The sequence below is a fragment of the Physeter macrocephalus genome, chromosome 1, assembly GCF_002837175.3.
Source record: "Physeter macrocephalus isolate SW-GA chromosome 1, ASM283717v5, whole genome shotgun sequence".
NCBI lineage: Eukaryota > Metazoa > Chordata > Mammalia > Artiodactyla > Physeteridae > Physeter > Physeter macrocephalus.
The window spans coordinates 25,715,733-25,734,217 of record NC_041214.2 but is presented as its reverse complement, the minus strand read 5'-3'; the positions used below and the strand labels follow the sequence as shown (position 1 = coordinate 25,734,217).

The window sequence follows — 18,485 nt, the reverse complement described above, 5'->3', positions numbered from 1 at the left end:
TAATAACAATAATATAATTACCATTTACTGAGTCCTATGTGTCATTATGCTAAGCATTTTACACATTGTTTCTTTTAATTCTCTCAATTCTATAAGCAAAAAGGTGAGCATTAGAAAAGTTAAATAACTAGTCCACTGTCATCAACTATTAAGCAGAAAGCTGGATTTCATATCCAGATCTAACTGCAGGTTGAAAGCCAAGCTATGGAGTTGTATGGCCCCGGGTTTGACACAGGCTTAGCCACTTCTTAGCTATGTGACATACTGCTCATTCATTCCATAAATATTCAAAGCTTACTCCGTGTCAGGTACTTTGCTAGGTGCTGTGACTACAAAATGCCCTCAAAGAGCTCACTGTTTAGGAAAGGAGGCAAATAAGAAAACAGGAATCACAGTATGGGGTGTTAGCAGTGCTACAGAAATCAGCTAAGGAGAATAGGGAGCATGTGAGGAGGGCATGTGTTTTCCAGAAATCTTAGCAGTTTATACTAACAGCTGGGTTACATCTCTTGATGAATAAAACTGATTTTACCTCTGGCTCACATTTAGTATCTATGTAACCTTGGGCAAATTATTAATTTCTCTATGCCTGAGTTTCCCCATATTTAAAATGGAGGTATTAATAGTATCTGTCTTCTGGGTCTGTTGTCAAGCTAAATAAGTTAACACATGTAAACAGCTCAGTCATACCTGGCACACATTAAGGGGTCAATAAATGGAGCTTACTACACTACACTACTGGTGCCGCCAATATATAAAGGGCATCATGGAGAGGTTCCTGTTGTGATTTTTTTAGGGAGTTTTGGTGGCCACAACACTGTTTTTCCACTTTTATTTTAAAAAATGACAGGAGGAACAATGGAATAGAATGTCCTACTAGTAATGTATATCAAATTAGGGGAAGAGATGGTACAACACACTAACTTGAAAATCAAGGGCTTCCCTGGGGGCTCAGTGGTTAAGAATCCACCTGCCAATGCAGGAGACACAGGTTCGAGCCCTGGCCCAGGAAGATCCCACATGAAGTGGAGCAACTAAGCCCATGCGCCACAACTACTGAGCCTGCGTGCCACAACTACTGAAACCTGTGCGCCTAGAGCCCGTGCTTTGCAACAAGAGAAGCCACAGCGATAAGCCTGTGCACCACAACGAAGAGTAGCCCCCGCTTGCCGCAAATAGAGAAAAGCCCACGTGCATCAATGAAGATGCAGTGCAGCCAAAAATAAATAAATAAATAAATATATATATATATATATATATTTTTTTCTTTTTTTTTTTTTTTTTTTTGCGGTACAAATATATGTTATATATTTTCTAATATATATATTTTTTTTTTCTTTTTTTTTTTTTTTTTTTTTGCGGTACGCGGGCCTCTCACTGTTGTGGCCTCTCCCGTTGCGGAGCACAGGCTCCGGACGCACAGGCTCAGCAGCCATGGCTCACGGGCCCAGCCGCTCCGCGGCATGTGGGATCTTCCCAGACTGGGGCACGAACCTGTGTCCCCTGCATCGGCAGCTGGACTCTCAACCACTGCGCCACCAGGGAAGCCCAAAATAAATATATTAAAAAAAAAAATCAAGCCAAACTCTAGACTAGTTATCTTTAATATTCTAGAAATTCTTTTTGCTTAAGTAATTTCTATATGATTAACTTAAGGAAAGTGAGAGAACAATTATGAAAATGTATTTATATACTAAACCAAGGGTTTTACAATAACCCCTGCCCTTTTTGCAGTAAAATGTCTTTCACTGATAATATGCAAATCAGGGGAGCTGGAAGATAGGCCTGTTTTTTTGGAAACAGGAAGATAAGGGATCCAATATCATCTTTAGAAACTTAAATTTTTCATTCAACTCAGTAAAAGTTTTTCTCAAGGTGAATCATAAGGAAATAGGTGGAAAAATCCTTGTTTCCTAAATCTAAGTTAAGAAATATTAAAATACCACAAAAGGGTATAAACTTTCAGCTGTAAGATGAATAAGGTCTAAGAATCTAATATATAACACTGTGGCTATAGTTAACACTCTTTTGTATAACTGAGATTTGCTAAGAGAGTAGAACTTAAATGTTTTCACACACACACACACACACACACACACACACACACACACCACCCAAAATACATAAGTGAGGGTGATGGATGTATTAATTAATTAGATGGGAGGGATCTTATCATCAAGATGTACACGTTAAGTATCTTACAATTTTATTTGTCAATTTTAACTCAATAAAGCTGAAAAAAAAAATTTTCCCCAAACTTAAAAAAACCCTCATAAATATGCAAACAAGTAATCAAAATATAGCACGATTAAGCCACTTGTCTGATTGTGAATCACCACAGAAATATATGAAAAGTAAGCACATAGAAAACTTTAATTTATTATAGAATGACATGCATGTTAAGCTTTAATTTTAGAAAGTATAACGGTGTACATTAGAGTCTTCTAGAAAGCTTATTAAAAATGTAGATTCCTAGCCCCATCCACAAAGAATCTGACATTACTTTGAGTGCAAGGATTAATTTGTGCTTTTACTAAGCACCTCAGGTGATTTTCATGTAGGCGGTCTGCAGGCTACACATTGAGAACGTACGTGTGAGTTTTTCAGAAATAGAAAAGATGCCCAAAAACCAGATCTGGATTACCAGCATCATATAGACTTAAGGACCCTAATTATTTTTATCCCTCTATTTCTACTTCCCCCCAAAAAATCTGTTTCATAAAATGAACATTCCTGAAAATGAAGAATATAAATTTTTCTAAAATTAATAAATGTAGTAGATCATGGCCCCCAAAAAGAACTTTGTACTCTTCACATGGCTTCAAATTGTTTTATCAAACATTTATTAAGAACCACATTTGGGGGCTTCCCTTGTGGCGCGGTGGTTAAGAATCTGCCTGCCAATGCAGGGGACACGGGTTAGAGCCCTGGTCCGGGAAGATCCCGCATGCTGCGGAGCAACTAAGCCCATGCGCTGCAACTACTGAGCCTGCGCTCTAGGGCCCACAAGCCACAACTACTGAGCCCGTGCGCCTAGAGCCCGTGCTCTGCAACAGTGAGAAGCCCGCTCACCACAACTAGAGAAAGCCCACGCGCAGCAAAGACCCAATGCAGCCAAAAATAAATAAATAAATTTTAAAAAAAGAACCACTTTTGGCCAGGAACTGTACTAGATGTCTTCATTTATCTTAATATTCCCAAGAATCCTGTGACAGTTCCATTGTAGTGATTAGGAATGGGTGCTTTTGGCTTCAAGTAACAGAAACTCAAAGTGATTTAAACCAAAAGTAAAGGCACAGAACAATAGCAAAGATCCAGAGGTAGGGTAGACATTAGGATTGGTTGAGCCAGTAATTGAAGAATGTCAATCAGGTTTTGTCCATCTCTGCTTTGCCATCTAAAGTGGTTTCCTCTAAAGCTGGTTTTCCTCTTGCTCATTGGATAGCTGCTGGTTGTGCCAGAGGTTTCATCCTCTCATTCACAGTCAGGAGGAGGTGTTGCTAGCTTTCCATAGCTCTTCCTGGATAGTAAGGGCCTCACATTAAATTAAATTAAATTAAATTAAGTTAAGTTAAATTAAATTAGTGATTGCCAAATAAATCACTGTGGCAATCAGATGGGATTCCTCCCTTTGGCTTTTTTAGACTATTTTTTCCAACCTTTTTTCATTATTGTTTGCCTAATGAGTCTTTTAGACATTTTCTTCCTAAATTCCCCTCCCCCATGAAATTTTAATGCCATAGATATTAGTATATCTGTTATTCACTGTATTGCTCTATACATAAAAAGAATAAGTTTATCACCTTACCCGCAGAATAAACAGTCTACACTAATTCAGGGTCACTCTTGGAGCTGTGGATGGGGTTAATTTTCCTTGAAGCACACGTCCATATATGGACACAGAGCAAACATGTGGGTTCTGGTAGGATGGAGAAAGTAGTAAGGAGTGGATTCTGGGTAGGCAAGCGACATTTGCTACTATTCATCCTGAGAGACAAAACAAATAATTTGTTCAAGTGCTGGTAAGTTGTACAATCAATTCAGACCAGGATTTCTGACTTCAGTAGCAGTGTTCTATCCACTAGAATTTCGTTGTCCATTTTTAGTCGCCTTGGAGGTAACTTCAAAAGTGAAGAGAATCTTGGGCATGTAGAGTCAGACAGTCATGGGTTCAAATACTGGTTCTGTACGTACTGGTTGTGTGAACAGCTCTTTTGAGGCTTCTGGCTGTCATGTTCTTCATTTTAAAATGAGAGATTATAATTTCTTTATTACCAGGCTGTTAGGATTAAACAAACTGAACAGGTAAAGCAACAAGAATAATGCCTTTATAAATATTAGTTCCTTTCCACTATTATTTTAATTTTTCTTTCTGAAAAATATTAAGTGAAGGCTTAGGAGTCCATGGTCTAAGAAAAAGAATATTAGTAGAATTTGCAAAACTATTCACTGAAAATTCATCCCCTGTTCCCTTTCAAAAGTTGTTTATTTTTTACAGAATGGATACTGTAGTTAGCATACTTTAGGAACTGTCACATCCACAAACCTTATTCCAGGTATGATGACAATTCTCTATACTGTAAGCTCTGTAAGGATGAAAGGAAAAGCATATTTTAAATGGTTTGTGATGTGTGTTGGTTGCAGAATAGCTGAATGTTAAGTATAATGAAAATTTATAAATTGCTTTTAGTTACATGGTTATGATCTTCTGGTCTGACATTTACAAAAGATGTTTATGAATGTTCATCTATTCTTTATTTTCTAGGACAAATCTATTAGCACTAGTTTACCTGTCTTGGATTTAATAGATGCCATTGCACCAAATGCAGTTCGTCAAGAAATGATCAAGAGAGAAGACTTTTCTGATGAGGACAAGCTGAACAATGCTAAGTAAGCCTTTATGGTTTATATTAGAACATAGTGGCTCTTTTGTTCTTAACCCTTGCAGGTGAGGCTATTATGTCCTTAAAATTCACATTTATAAGTACAATTTATGTGAGGAATATGATTTAAAGACTCACAAACTTAACTTTCTTGTAAAGTTAACCTTGTCAAAATGTTTCATTCTTTTGTTAACATATATTAAGTGAAAACAAATACCAAGATATTTTTCTTGTCTTTTCAAGATACGCCATTTCAGTTGCTCGAAAGATAGGTGCCCGGATATATGCCTTACCTGATGACCTCGTGGAAGTGAAACCCAAGATGGTTATGACAGTGTTTGCATGCTTAATGGGAAAAGGACTGAACAAAATAAAATAATGAAACATTTATTATGATTTTCTGCCACATTAAACACATTGAATGCCTCACAGTTTACAGAATTCTGAAATGTAGTGGGTATAAAACAGTGATTATTTGTATGCTCAAAACAGTTGTATGAATCATTAATTAATTTAATATCCTGTTCATACTAGCTAGGATTTGTTGACAATTAATTTACCAGTCGATACTGATAAGAGTGTGTTCATTTTCAATATGATATTTTATGATTAAATTATTGTTTCCTGAAAGTCTCATTAAAACAAGACTAATTCATTCTTTTTCATGGTTCAGAAATGATCAATGCAAAACTTTTCTGCAGGTCCTGCTGTGAAATGTGTTTTGATTTTGTGTGTGTGTTGATTTTGATCATAAATGTATTCAAAGTCATAATCCAGTTTAATCCTTTTATTTTTTTCCTCCAACTATGTGAAGTGGTCCAAAACTTTAACTTTTCTGTAAATTTCTATACTGTCTAAAATTTTTAAGTGACAAGTATTGTTCATTAACATTAAACTTTTTTATATATAAGGACTAACTCATGAATAAACTTCAAAGTACATTCTCTTATATAAGTAGCAGGAGCTTTTTACTTAAAACTTAATTTTAACTGCATCGATACTTTACATGTACTGGTTTCGTAATACAGCTTTAACTATGACATGCAGCATATATATGTTGGTAAGACGTTATTAGAGAAATGTGTGTACATATACATATTTTGCACCTGAATTACCCAGGTTTTCTTAAGTGGTATGTATACAGTCAACCCTCCATATCTGATGCATGCATATCCAATGGTTCCACATCCACAGATTCAACCAACCGGCGATCAAAGATATTTGAAAAAAATTCCAGAAAGTTCCAAAAAGCAAAACTTAAATTTGCCAAGTGCCAGCAACTATTTCCATAGCATTTACATTGTATTTACAACTATTTACATAGTATATTAGGTATGAGTAATCTAGAGATGATTTAAAGTACACGCAAGGACGTGTGTAGGTTATATGCAAATACTAAGCTGTTTTATATAAAGGATTTGAGCATCTGTGGATTTTGGTATCCTTTGGGGGGTCCTGGAACCAGTCTTCTGGATACTGAAGGATGACTGTATTGGTCAGTTAACCAACATTAAGTAATAATTGTGCCCCCACTAGGTGCGTAACACTTTTCAGTTTGTAGTTATCTGGTACATGAAGATTTCTTTTAGAAATATTCATTTTGGATGTGCATATAGTTACTTTTCAACTGACTTCAAACACTGGCTACAGCTCTCAAGACATGTTGATACCACATTATTAGCTTCATATTACACATGCTAATTTTTGATATTCTAGCCCTAAATAATTTAGAATATGCCCACTGAATATCTTTAGTAGAAAGTAACACAAAGCTAATATTCAACATATCTTCACGTTTTTCCCAGTTTCCTTCAAATTGGCAATGTTTGGTTAATGCTTATGTTACTTGGCAGTAGCTTTGCTTCAGACTTATTTTTGTCTGAATTTTTTAGCAGTAGACCAATTCTGTTAACAATTGAGTTCAGAAGTTTACTTCCTTCATCTTCCACTGTTAGTGCCAGTGACCAGTACTGCTGTGCAACAAAAAATGCTGTCACTTTATCTCACTGGGAATGAGTAGTCTAAACCCCCTTTCTACCATGGATTAAAACATATGTGATGGGAAGAGTACGACTACTCATGTGTTTAGAATAGAATTTTTTAAATGAAATCATCAACAGGTGGAACTTTGAAATATATTCTACAAAAGAGATTTCCTTTCCTTTTATCATTTGATAATTGTTTTCTTATATGAAGATGAAAATATGTTCTTGCTCTTTTGTGAGATTATTTAAATCGCTTCCTCTTGATTTTTTTCACCATTATATTCACTAAGTTATCTGATTTACATGAAATTTGGCACTTTAGAGTGTTCTTTCTCTCACAAAATATATTTAATAAAAATTCTGTGTATGTACAAATGTGTCAGTATTTATTTCATTTAAAGAAAAATATATAACTTGGAAAATTAATCTATCATAAACTTATCTTCCAGAAAAGAAAAGAGAACAATTCCTACACTAATGAGTAAAACAGCAACAAAAAATTTATTATTTGGGGAGGAGTGAAGATAGTTCTATGATTCTTTAACAGGAAGAATTTTAGGAAAGACCAAGTATGTGATTACTACAAATTTAGTTTGTGATGAAATAATTTGAGTTAATCAACATAAATTTGTCTATTATGATCTGGGTATGATACTAGACACTGGGGATTCAGCTGAGAAAAATATAGACAAAGTTTTCTGGCCTCATGAATCTTATTTCTTAGTGGAGAAAGACAGACAGTAAACAAATAGGATTTGTAGATGGTGATAAATGCACTAAGAGAAATAAAACAGGGAAATGTGATAGAGACTTAGGAACTGGGGTGAAGATGCTTTTAGTTTGGGTGGGTCAGGGAAGGTCTCTCTAAGGTTGTGATAGGCTGAGGTATGCATGGTAGGAGGAGCAGCCAGATGATAACTGTTCAGTAGAAGGAACAAGTGCAAAGGCTGTGAGGCAGGAAGAGTCTTGCAGGCATTTGAGGAAAAGAAATAGGCAAATGTGGCCTAAAAGTAGTGAGGGAGAGGTAGAGAGTTTGGAGATGAAGACAGGGTCTATTACTTATAGGTCTAGATCTGAATCTGGATTTTCTCTGCTCCAGCACAACTGGAGTTGTGATGGCTCTTCAGTATATGAGGTTCGGTGAGTTGCTTTAAGTAACATGCTGCTTCTGAATCCTGCATGTTCATCATAGCTCTATCATCGGTTTCCATATCACAGATGAAAAATAAATCATATAGAGGATCTTAAAATACCCTAATTTACACTGAATGAAAAAGGATCCGAGAAACAAGAGAGAATATTCTGCATCCGAGATGATTCAAAAAGACTTCTGAAGATACAGTTGCAACATTAGCTTACTTTGAAGGAGGAAAAACCCTCTAACACTTTGGAATGCCTCCTAGGATTATCTCCTAAAGTAAATTGGAATTCTCCTGAGTCTAAGAAATCAGTCCAGCCCCCGTGGGAGCCTTATGGAAAAGGAATCACCTAAACCCATAAGCTTGAAAAAACTTCAGATTAAAGTGGTTTCTATAGTTCTGAGCCATCTGAATTTTTACCCTTAAACACTCTGGAACTTTTGGATGGGTCCACGTTAGAGTTGTTCTGCTACTGAGAAAAAAATTTTACTGGACTACAAAGAGTGTGTAAGTACACTCACATAAACCCAAATATGTACCACTCTGTTCACTGGCCACAGATTTACAATGAGCAATTTTGACATTCCACTAAATACACAAACTTAGAACTATATTAAACATTACAGAATGGGGCAGATTTATGATCTACTAGAGATAAGAAAGAAAAAGTTAAAATGATTTAATAGATAACTGTTTTGAAGTAAACACACAAAAATGTTTGGAAAGGTGGGCAATCTTGTTTACCTAAGGCCTCTTAGAGAAGATCGAAAGAGCACGGTGAATGATGAGAAAGATATATTTAGGAAATTTGGGAGTTAGAGTTGGCCAGGACAGCGATGGAACAAATCAACCTGAACAGAATAGGAAGTATTTCTCTCAAATACATGAACTCAAGTAAATTTATGTATTGCCTTAAAAACCTAAGCACTATGGGCGCAATTGAGATTTTTGCACAGTTGGCTGTGGAAAGCAATAATTATTCGAGATACAATTTCCAGTCCCCCTCCCTCAGCTTTTAAAGGTGCAAGAATCTGCTTTAAATACAAGCTTAATTAAAAAAAAAAATATTCAAGGAAGTAGCACTTACTGCACTTCGGTTAGCTTTTGCTTAAATAACACTCATCTTTTAAAATCTGAGTTATAAACGTGAAGATGAACAAGAAACCACTGTAAGGACTATGACGTAGAGTAGATCCTAATGATGTGCTTATCCAATGGTTACATGCGAATAAATGTATGATACTAGAAATGTTATGCCAATTTTATATCACAAAGGAGTTGTTTTTTTTTAAAATACAGTTTTAGGAACAAGGGTAGCTAGCCCAACATAATTACACACAGACAACACAGGTCCGGTGGCGTGGCGAGGGCCCTGTCCTTTCTGCTTTAGGCAGAGGACAAAGGAATATGCAATAATTCGACAATTCCACGGGGTGGTTTCGACTAAACGTTAAGTCATCAGAGGCTCAGTGAACCACCCCGCTGCATGTTTAACTTGTGTGCAGCCCGAGACGGCGGGGAAATTACCTCAAACCTGCAACCTGGTTGTGGAGAGGGTACACCCGGCCATTCGCCTTTTCCTCCGAGGCTGGAAGCCTTCCAGGGGGCGCTGCGCTCGCGGACCCCGCCTCCGCCCCAGGTCCCGCCCACCACAGATCCCGCCCCGTGGTCGTCGCTCTCACCGAGCGGAAGATGACGTGAGGAGAGCCGCGAACATCTCTGGGCGCAGCTCGGTCGGCGGTTTCTACAACCTTGGAGCCCGGCTGGTGCAGAATCGCCTCTTGGAGCTCCTCTCCCACCGATTTTCGTCCTCCTCTCTGGCCGGGCCGCCCCCTGCGCGGCCCCTGCGGCTCCTGGCACGGCCCCGCGCTCGGCTGCCGCCCTGGCGCGGGCCACTCTGCCGTCCCCGGACGGGCGCGGACCTGCTCGGCCTGGGCGCCGGCGGCTGGGGAGGGGGCGCTGGCCCCGGGGCCGCGCATGCGCCGCCACCAATTTGGGGCTGTCGGTGGAGGGCGAGTGCTGGCTCCGTGGGGAGGCGACGCCCTTCGGGGCCAACGGGCCGCGCGCCGAGGCGGCCGTGGGAACGACTCATCCCTTTTCCAGCCGGGGGTCGGGGCTGGGGTCGGGGTCGGGGCTGGTGGGGGCCCCGCCCCCGTCTCCTGGCCTGCCCCCTTCATGGGCCGCGATGATGGCGGCCCTGTACCCGAGCACGGACCTTTCGGGCGCCTCCTCCTCCTCCCTGCCTTCCTCCCCATCCTCCTCTTCGTCGCCGAACGAGGTGATGGCGCTGAAGGATGTGCGGGAGGTGAAGGAGGAGAACACCCTGAATGAGAAGCTTTTCTTGCTGGCGTGCGACAAGGGTGAGAGCTAGGCCCCTTTCTCTGCTTCTGGATGCCCGTGTCCTTCACACCCCTCATCCTCTCCCCAGCCTCAACTCGGGGCACTCCCTCTTTCTCGTGCGCCGAGCGTCTGTTCGCGCCGCGCCCGCTGCACCGCCCGGGCTGCCCGGCACCGCCTCTGCCTTGTGAGTGCAGAGCTGTCGGGCGGGAGCAGCCGCGGGTGGCGCCCTCCGAGCGCCGCACCTGGGGCGGCGACCCTGCCCGGTGGTCTCTTTTCGTGCGGTCAGGTGTTCAGGTAGCGTCGTGGGGGCCGGGACCCTAGGGTTTCAGCCTCACCTGCGCTACTGACCACTTGAATGACCTGGTCTCCCGCTTGGGGCTTTAGTTCTTTCTTTCTGGAAGCCCAGAGGTTTTGTCTAGTTTTAAACCTTTCAGTCCGAAAAAATCCCATGTCCTTGCTTAAGGTTCCTCCTGCTTATGGGCTCTCAGCTGGTTTTTTGTTTTCTTTTTTCTTTAAAGCCTTACTTGTATTATTTAACTCCAGCCACCCGGTGCCTTGGTGTTCAGTGACTGTCGAATGGCATTAGGTATGTCAGTATCCTAGGTGGACATAAAGACAGCACTTTATGAGGAACTCTGCCTGAGTTCCAGAGTTTCTCCAAATTTATGGAACAACTTTGTTCATGCTTTTTATTAGAGAGGAAGGTTTATTGCTCCTCATCCTTCTTTGGGAAATAAAGGTAGTGCAAAATAATTACAGGGCAAAAATGTGGAATATATTTAATGCGTTTTCGTTTTTTAAAAAAATCTGGAAATCGATCACTTTTATGGCCATAACAAAGTCTCCTCACTTAAGCATGCTTTTTATTGATGAATATAATAAAAAGAATGGGAAATTGATTGCCCTAAGACTGCTTTTATTTCCTACGTGTAAAAAAAGTGCTGTAAATTTTCTCTTTCTAAATTTATTCAGCTTGCCTTCCATTGCCCATGCTTGCTTAGGAAAAATGTTTAGGATCATGCAAACTTCCAAAACATAAACCCAAAGGGCAACTTACACTGTGAAAAGATTAAGTACAGAGGATTTTTTTGTCTGTATGTGGTTTTTTTTTTTTTTAATAAATGACAGCCTCCTTAACCACTTTTACTGCTTTGAGATAGGATTTTATTTACACAACTTTTTGAAAACACATTGATGTATAAACAAAGTCCACCCCTGTCCATCATGAGTCCTTTTATGATCTTATGTAATAGTATTAAATTATATTATGAAAGCATTTGTGAAAGTCCACCATGGACAGGTTCATACAGTCTTGGAAATGTGAAGAAACGTAGAATATATGTCTATAACCTCATAAATATCATTGTCTGTGGATTATGTAAAATTATTTAGTATTTCTAGAGTGGATAGTCTGAGTTCTCTTCCTTCAAAAATTCTCTGAGAGAGGAAGGGAACAGATTGTGTTGTACTAGAATTAGTAAGTGGCTGCTACATCTACCCCAGCTTACTGAGCTATGGTTATTTTAAAGCAAACAGAAATTATGTCAAGAAAGGCAATTTAATATTCCTGTCAAACTGAGGACAGAGGAATGTCCTAATGGAACATAGCTCGAATAAGTACTTGTATGGTGTGTATATTTAGGATTATTGCATGACATATCTCAGAAGAGTTTGAATGTATGACAGTTCTGTAGCCTGTCCAGTAGTGCCAGCTGAAATAGCCTTGATGTTCTTTCTTCTTCAGTTTCCCTTTTATAACATCATTAAGATCCTTGGAGAGATTTGGCTTTTGGGGGTAGGGTGGAAAGTAAATATGCATGCTTTTTTTTCCCCGTATAAATTAAAACATTTTTTAACAAGTGAGATTAAATAGGTATTTTCTGTTTCAGGTATGTTGAAATGAATTCTTAGGTTAGATTTGGAAAAATTGCTTATTTCTTACATGTACTTATGGTATACATTTATGCTGAAAAAAATATATTTGAGTTATAGCAGTTTTTTTTTGTTTACTTGTTTATATTCACTAATATTGTTAAACCTTTTTTAGCGTTACCCAAACCAAATCTAAAAGTGAAAAGTTTCCTGAAGTAGCTATAGTTTCCACTATTACTTTGGAGCTTTCATCAAGCCAAATGGCAAACATTGACTGAGACAGCTTTTGGGGTAGAGTGCATATGCTTTTCATAGATGATTTCATTTAATCCTCACAACCCCATGAGCCAGATGTTGTTATCCCCATTTTATGAATGAGGAAAATGAGGCTTAGCAAAATTTTAGAATTACTTTGCCCAAAGTTACATTAGTTAGTAGTAGAACTAGGATCTATTTTGAGTCTGTACTCCTGCCGCTCCGCGGCATGTGGGATCCTCCCAGACCGGGGCGCGAACCCGGTTCCCCTGCATCGGCAGGCGGACGCGCAACCACTGCGCCACCAGGGAAGCCCCTGAGCCTGTACTCTTAACCATTAAGTTTTGATCTAGTTGTATTTGAATGAATGAAAAGCACTTGTGTTAGAAAAGACACATCCATATTTGGATTTACTAATTGGAAATTAAACTTGCTCTCTGTGAATGTTTTATTAACTGTGGTTTCCATGGATTATATTTATCCAATAAAAGTAAAAAGCTTTAATAGCACAAGAGCAGATCCACTCTAGAACATATATGTTTCTCATCCTTTTTTCATTTATCAGGTTTACACTACATGTGTAAAATGTCTGTAATGTATTCCACTTAAGGAAAATTCCTAAAGCAAAAATTGTGGAGATGGGGTCATGTGTTTGTTAGTGGATGGGTGACCCTTTGAAAGGTGTGTACAGATTAAGGAGTAAAGAAAAAAGGAAAGAAAACGATTTTATAGTTTGATTTTATAGTGTGTACAGCTAGCTTTTATGTAAATTATTAGTCCAATAGATCTAGGCAAGCGCAGATCCAGGTAGTGGCGACTTAATAGTGGCTATTGTTGATCTTGAAAGTGGGTCAGAATCATCTCAAAGGTAACATCGGTTCTTTTTCGTAAAAGTTAGAAGAAAAAGTGAATTGAAGGCTCCTGTGCCAGTTATCTAAAGCTAAGTCTGGCCCCCCACCCCACATAAAATTCTCAGAAAGTACACATATTCTTTTTAGACGTAGAATGCTGCAATTCAGAGGTAAATGTTAATTGAAACAAGAGCTGAAACAAGAGTGTTGTTTTATGGAATATTAAGCAGTGATTCTTACCACCCAAGTCTTTTTCCTTTCACACTGAGAATTAGTATGGTAATGAGCCACTTTTATTTGTGGGAGACAGGGGTCTAACTTCAGACCTGCTGGCTGGAGAAAGAATTAATACCTTTATTTAGGGAGCACCTAAGCTAAATATAGTTGTTAATTCACCTCTTTGAAAGTAACTGTTGAGTAGATGGTAGCTTTAGTATTGAACCCTTTAATTTGCTGATGATCAGTAATCAGTTCTTGTGTAGAAAAAGAAAATGATGAAAGGATTCAGTCTGGATTCAGTCCCTGCCAACTTTTCATGAAGAGCATTTTCAGGAAATTCGATTTGCAATAAATAAGTCAGGAGGCCCTTCTTGAAATTTCAGCATGGAGTCGGGAGGGATGGAGAGAGCTGAATTTCACCTTTATTCTTGGGCTCAGTCTAATAATCTAGATCTGTGTCACCTTTGTGGTATTGATTTGCTGCATTGTATGGAGGGTGCTTTGATGCCTGAATTCTGCTTAAACTTTGCATGCCTTTGGCTTAGCATGCTTTTGAAATGGGTAACATTTATGGGAGAAGTAATATTAAGCTGTTGTTTTAATAGCATTTAATATATTTAATGGGACTTTTTAAAAAAGCTGTTTGAAAAGAGATTTTGAAGTGTTTGGGGTTGGAGAGGATGGCAGTGGGAAGAAAAAGTGCAGAGTACTGGGTACCGCCAAGAAGTTTTATGTCGACAAGGGACACCTGATGTTAAGAGGTATGTGCTGTGAGGGAAGAAAACTTTGCAGAAAGGAGAGGCAAAGAGGGTACTATATACAAAATACTACAGGCATTTCACAAATTGTCATTAGTATTTAAGCATTTTAGTATTTTGTACAGGAGAGTTTTTCAAATCACCAGTGGTGCCGTAGTGTATGGTTCATCTTTATTTTAACAAAAAAGACTCTTAAATCACCAGAATCTTGGTGGATAGTTTTATTATAAGAGGCTAATCATTGAGCAGCTAGCTGCTTCATAGTAGTATAATACTGGCATTTCTTTGTAGTGATTACAGAAATGTGCTTCTTTATTTCATTTTTAACTTGGTGGTGTTTTCTGTAATTCATCATCTGACTATTTATCAGGTTAATTTTGTTAGGACACTGGAGAAAGGTGCTTTATCAAGAAATAACTGACTACATCCCTATCCTTTAGTAGCTTCTTCTGTAATGGAGATTCTCTCTTGTGCTCTTGTGAGGAGCAGTAAGGGAAATAAAGTATGTTTGTGCCTAATAGATCTGTCTGAAGGGCAGAAACAAATGCTCAGTTTAACTTAAATGGCCTATTTATGATTTGGAAGATGGGATATTCTTAGTATACAGTCAGTCTATTATCTGGGCAGTTAAAGAAATGTAACCCAAGCCAAACCCCTTTACCTAATATATTATAAACTTTGGGGAAGGGTGTTAAAAGATTAAATTTTATTGTATGGGTATTGTTGCAACCTAAGAATAATTCCTCTTCTTCCATGCTTCCAGTGTTAGAAATATCTTCCTTATAACTGACCACCATATTTAATGATACTAAGAGGTTTAAGATCTAGGATTAGTAGTTTAATATGTAATGAGTTCAAAAGCTATCACTAAGAGGTAAGTAGTGACTTTTAAGAGCCTAAACAAATTATCAGGACTAAAAGAATTCCAATACCATATCAGTATAGTTATGAGATTCAGTGGAATTTCTTTGCATGCCAAAACTTTGTGACCTCTAAAGTGGTGATCAGCACTGTTATTAATAGCTCCTGTTAATTTAAAAAAACCCAAAAAACTCCTATGTTTATTTTCTGGTCATATTTGTTGCTCCATCACTAATCCTTTTATATTTTTTGTAGCTTAATTTATATTGATCCATAGTGTACTTTTTCAGTTCTGTAAATATGTATAATTTAAATGTATGTGAGATTAAATTTAAGCAACACAATAAATCCTTTATGAAACTGTATTACTGCATACCTGATATTAACTAAAGTTTTATACAGCTTGTAACATCACTGAATTTGATCTCAAGTCATATACCAGACTCTAATTACAAAGTAAACATTGCTTCTAATAGATTCAAGAATATGTTAATAATCTTTAATTTATAAACTAATTTAGTCTAAAAAAATCAGCATTACCTTCTATGATATAAGTATAATTTTTTCCTGCAGCAGTGTCTGCTCTTTTGCCAGGTGATATTCATTATTGCTAATAGTCTTAATTAACAGACATGAATGACTAAGAAATTATAGTAATAATTGTCTTTTTCCAAAAATATTCAGAGTACTACGGACAGTTCAGCATACCATGTTTCTGAGTATCTAATTTTGAAGGTTTCATCCACAACGATGTGATTACAAACATGTTGGGGTCTATGATAAATATTGGGTTTTGCACATTTGGTAAAACTACATTTTAAATTGTCTTCACTCTAAAAGTCTTGCATGTGTTTTTTTTTTTTTCTTTTTAGTATTTGGTTCAAACTAATTTGAAGTTTGCTGTAGAGTTAACATTTTAATCAGTATTGTCACTATTTATATTTCCAGATCCAACAATTGAATTTGATCATGGCTTTGTATTTTTTTACTTCATCATTCTTTTTCCTCTTAATAATAAAATCTTCTGTTTTAAGTGTCTTTAGTAATAGTTCAGTAAGAATGTTGCAGTTGCCATAATCAAAAAGTTTGTTTGAAAAACTTTACAGATTTTTTGACAGATAAATTCTCCAATACTTTACAACTAACTGAAAATTTGGTTACTATAAAATTAAACTGACTGACATTAATACTCTGATTTCAGTGATGTTGAAATTTACCATCATATGTCAGAAAATAAAATGAGATGCCAATGAAGAAAAGATGATTACCAGTTCTTCACTGATACTATAACATATCTCCACTGTCTTTCTCAAGTTGGCCAGGGTGAATTTGTTGCTAAGGATCCATGGGATTACAACAGTATTTTTATATACTATTTCATTTTTAAAAATTGTTGGTTAGGACTCACTACATTGATTTCAAGACTGCTAATGGGTTTCAACCTGCAGTTTGGGAAACATTGGTGTAGAAAGATCATAGTGGGTAAGTGGGAGAGTGGCAACAAGGTAAAGACAGAATGATAGTAAGGCCCAGGTCCCATAAGGCTTAGTAAGCCACGAAAAGATTGTGGCATTTAAAGTGTGATTAAAAATCTTGAGGATTGAAAACCTGATATGATTTGAATTTTAAAATGATCACTGTGAATGCTGAGTGGAGAGTGGATTAAAGAGGTGGTGCTGGAGTAGAGGTGGGCAGACTACAGCCCACAGGCCAAATCCACCCACCACCTATTTTTGGAAGGCCTGTGAGCTAAGAATGATTTTTTTTTTTCTTTGCGGTACGCGGGCCTCTCACTGTCGTGGCCTCTCCTGTTGCGGAGCACAGGCTCCGGACGCGCAGGCTCAGCGGCCATGGCTCACCAGCCGCTCCGCGGCATGTGGGATCCTCCCGGACCGGGGCACGAACCCGCGTTCCCTGCATCGGCGGGCGGACTCTAAACCACTGCGCCACCAAGGAAGCCCCAAGAATGATTTTTATATTTTACATTTCAAATGGTTGGGAATAAATCAAAAGAAGAATAATATTTCATAACGTGAAAATTATATGAATTCAAACTTGAGTGTCCATAAATATTTATTGGAACACATTGGAGCTCATTGTGTACATTTGGTCTGTGGCCACTTTGGTGCTGCAAGAGCAGAGTTGAGTGTTTGCAACTGGGATGATATGGCCCCCCCAAACCTAAATATTTACTCTATGGCCCTTTATAGAAAAAGTTTGTTGACCCCTGTACTAGAGTGTAGGCAGCTGCATCAGTAAAGACGTTAATGCAGAGTCCAGGAGAGAGATGATGGTGTCTTGAACTGGGGGTTACAGTGTACATGGGTACAAGTGGATAAGTATGGAAGATACTCTGGAGAGGGGACTGAGAAGTTTTGCTGTTGAATTTGGATACTGGTGGAACTGATCGAAAAGGTTTCTTTTTCCTTCACTGAAAAAAAGACAACCATCTAGCCAAAAAAGTAAATGGATCATGTTGCCTTTCCTTCTATATGTTATATTCTAAAAGATGAAAGATGTATGTAGCTATTAAAAGCAACTTCAGTGTAAAATGAAAAACATTTCTAAATTTGCCTGACCCAAGAAGGCATTTTTACTTGTAATCCTTGCTCTATAACTAGCTTCTTGCTATATATTTTAAATTTACTCACCTCTTCTTACATATACACTCATCCTAAATATTAAGACTGTTCTGGGCTTTCTGAATACAGTACATTGTTTTAAATGGCTTGCAAATATAAACTTAGGTAGAATGCTTAGAAACCAGTCTAGGTTTCCCATAGGTTCTGTGACTATAGTTTATAATTGTTCATTTGCGTGAGTGTGTCAGTCGTGACAGGGTGGACATTTTTATTATTTTTAGGGATGAAAATTACTTATTTGGTTTTGATTTCTAAGGTTTTTTTTTTCCTTGTATAGCCCCCTAACTGTAATGGGAATAGTGTTTGAAACCTTAAAGCTGTAGAGTCTGACATTTGCAATACAATTACTTTTTAAACAGCAATCTAAACTTTAAAAATGTGTAGCCGTTGTTTTTGACCTTTTGCTGTATGTGAAATTTATAAAATTTTATAAGAATTATATTTATACAGCTCTCTATACTTTTCAGTCTCTAGCAATATGGCTGACTAAATAATCTGAAAATCCTTCTGTTTTAAATCACCTAGAAATGCTAGATAAAATATAATAGACATACATTTAAGTGAACAGCTGAGCTTTCAGGAAAGTAAGGAAAAACAGATTCAAACGTAAAGAAAAGACTGAAAAACAGAGGAGTGTGTGAGTTGACATTTGACTGCTCCGTGGATGGGAGCAAGAGTTA

The 18,485-nt window shown here is 38.0% G+C and overlaps 2 protein-coding genes across 3 annotated transcripts in view; both read left to right on the top strand.

Moving 5' to 3' along the window:
• Positions 1-5,652, top strand: part of PLS1 (plastin 1) — a 75,167-nt gene extending 69,515 nt beyond the window's left edge. The window contains exons 15-16 of the mRNA XM_007126488.2: positions 4,766-4,890; positions 5,127-5,652. Coding sequence (XP_007126550.1) covers positions 4,766-4,890; positions 5,127-5,262 — 261 coding nt within the window. The 3' untranslated portion in view covers positions 5,263-5,652. The remainder of the gene's footprint in view (positions 1-4,765; positions 4,891-5,126) is intronic.
• Positions 5,653-10,111: 4,459 nt separating this feature from the next.
• Positions 10,112-18,485, top strand: part of TRPC1 (transient receptor potential cation channel subfamily C member 1) — a 63,653-nt gene continuing 55,279 nt past the window's right edge. For both annotated transcript variants that reach the window (XM_007126487.4, XM_007126486.4), the window contains exon 1: positions 10,112-10,367. In XM_007126487.4, the coding sequence (XP_007126549.1) occupies positions 10,193-10,367 (175 nt within the window). In that variant the 5' untranslated portion in view covers positions 10,112-10,192. The remainder of the gene's footprint in view (positions 10,368-18,485) is intronic.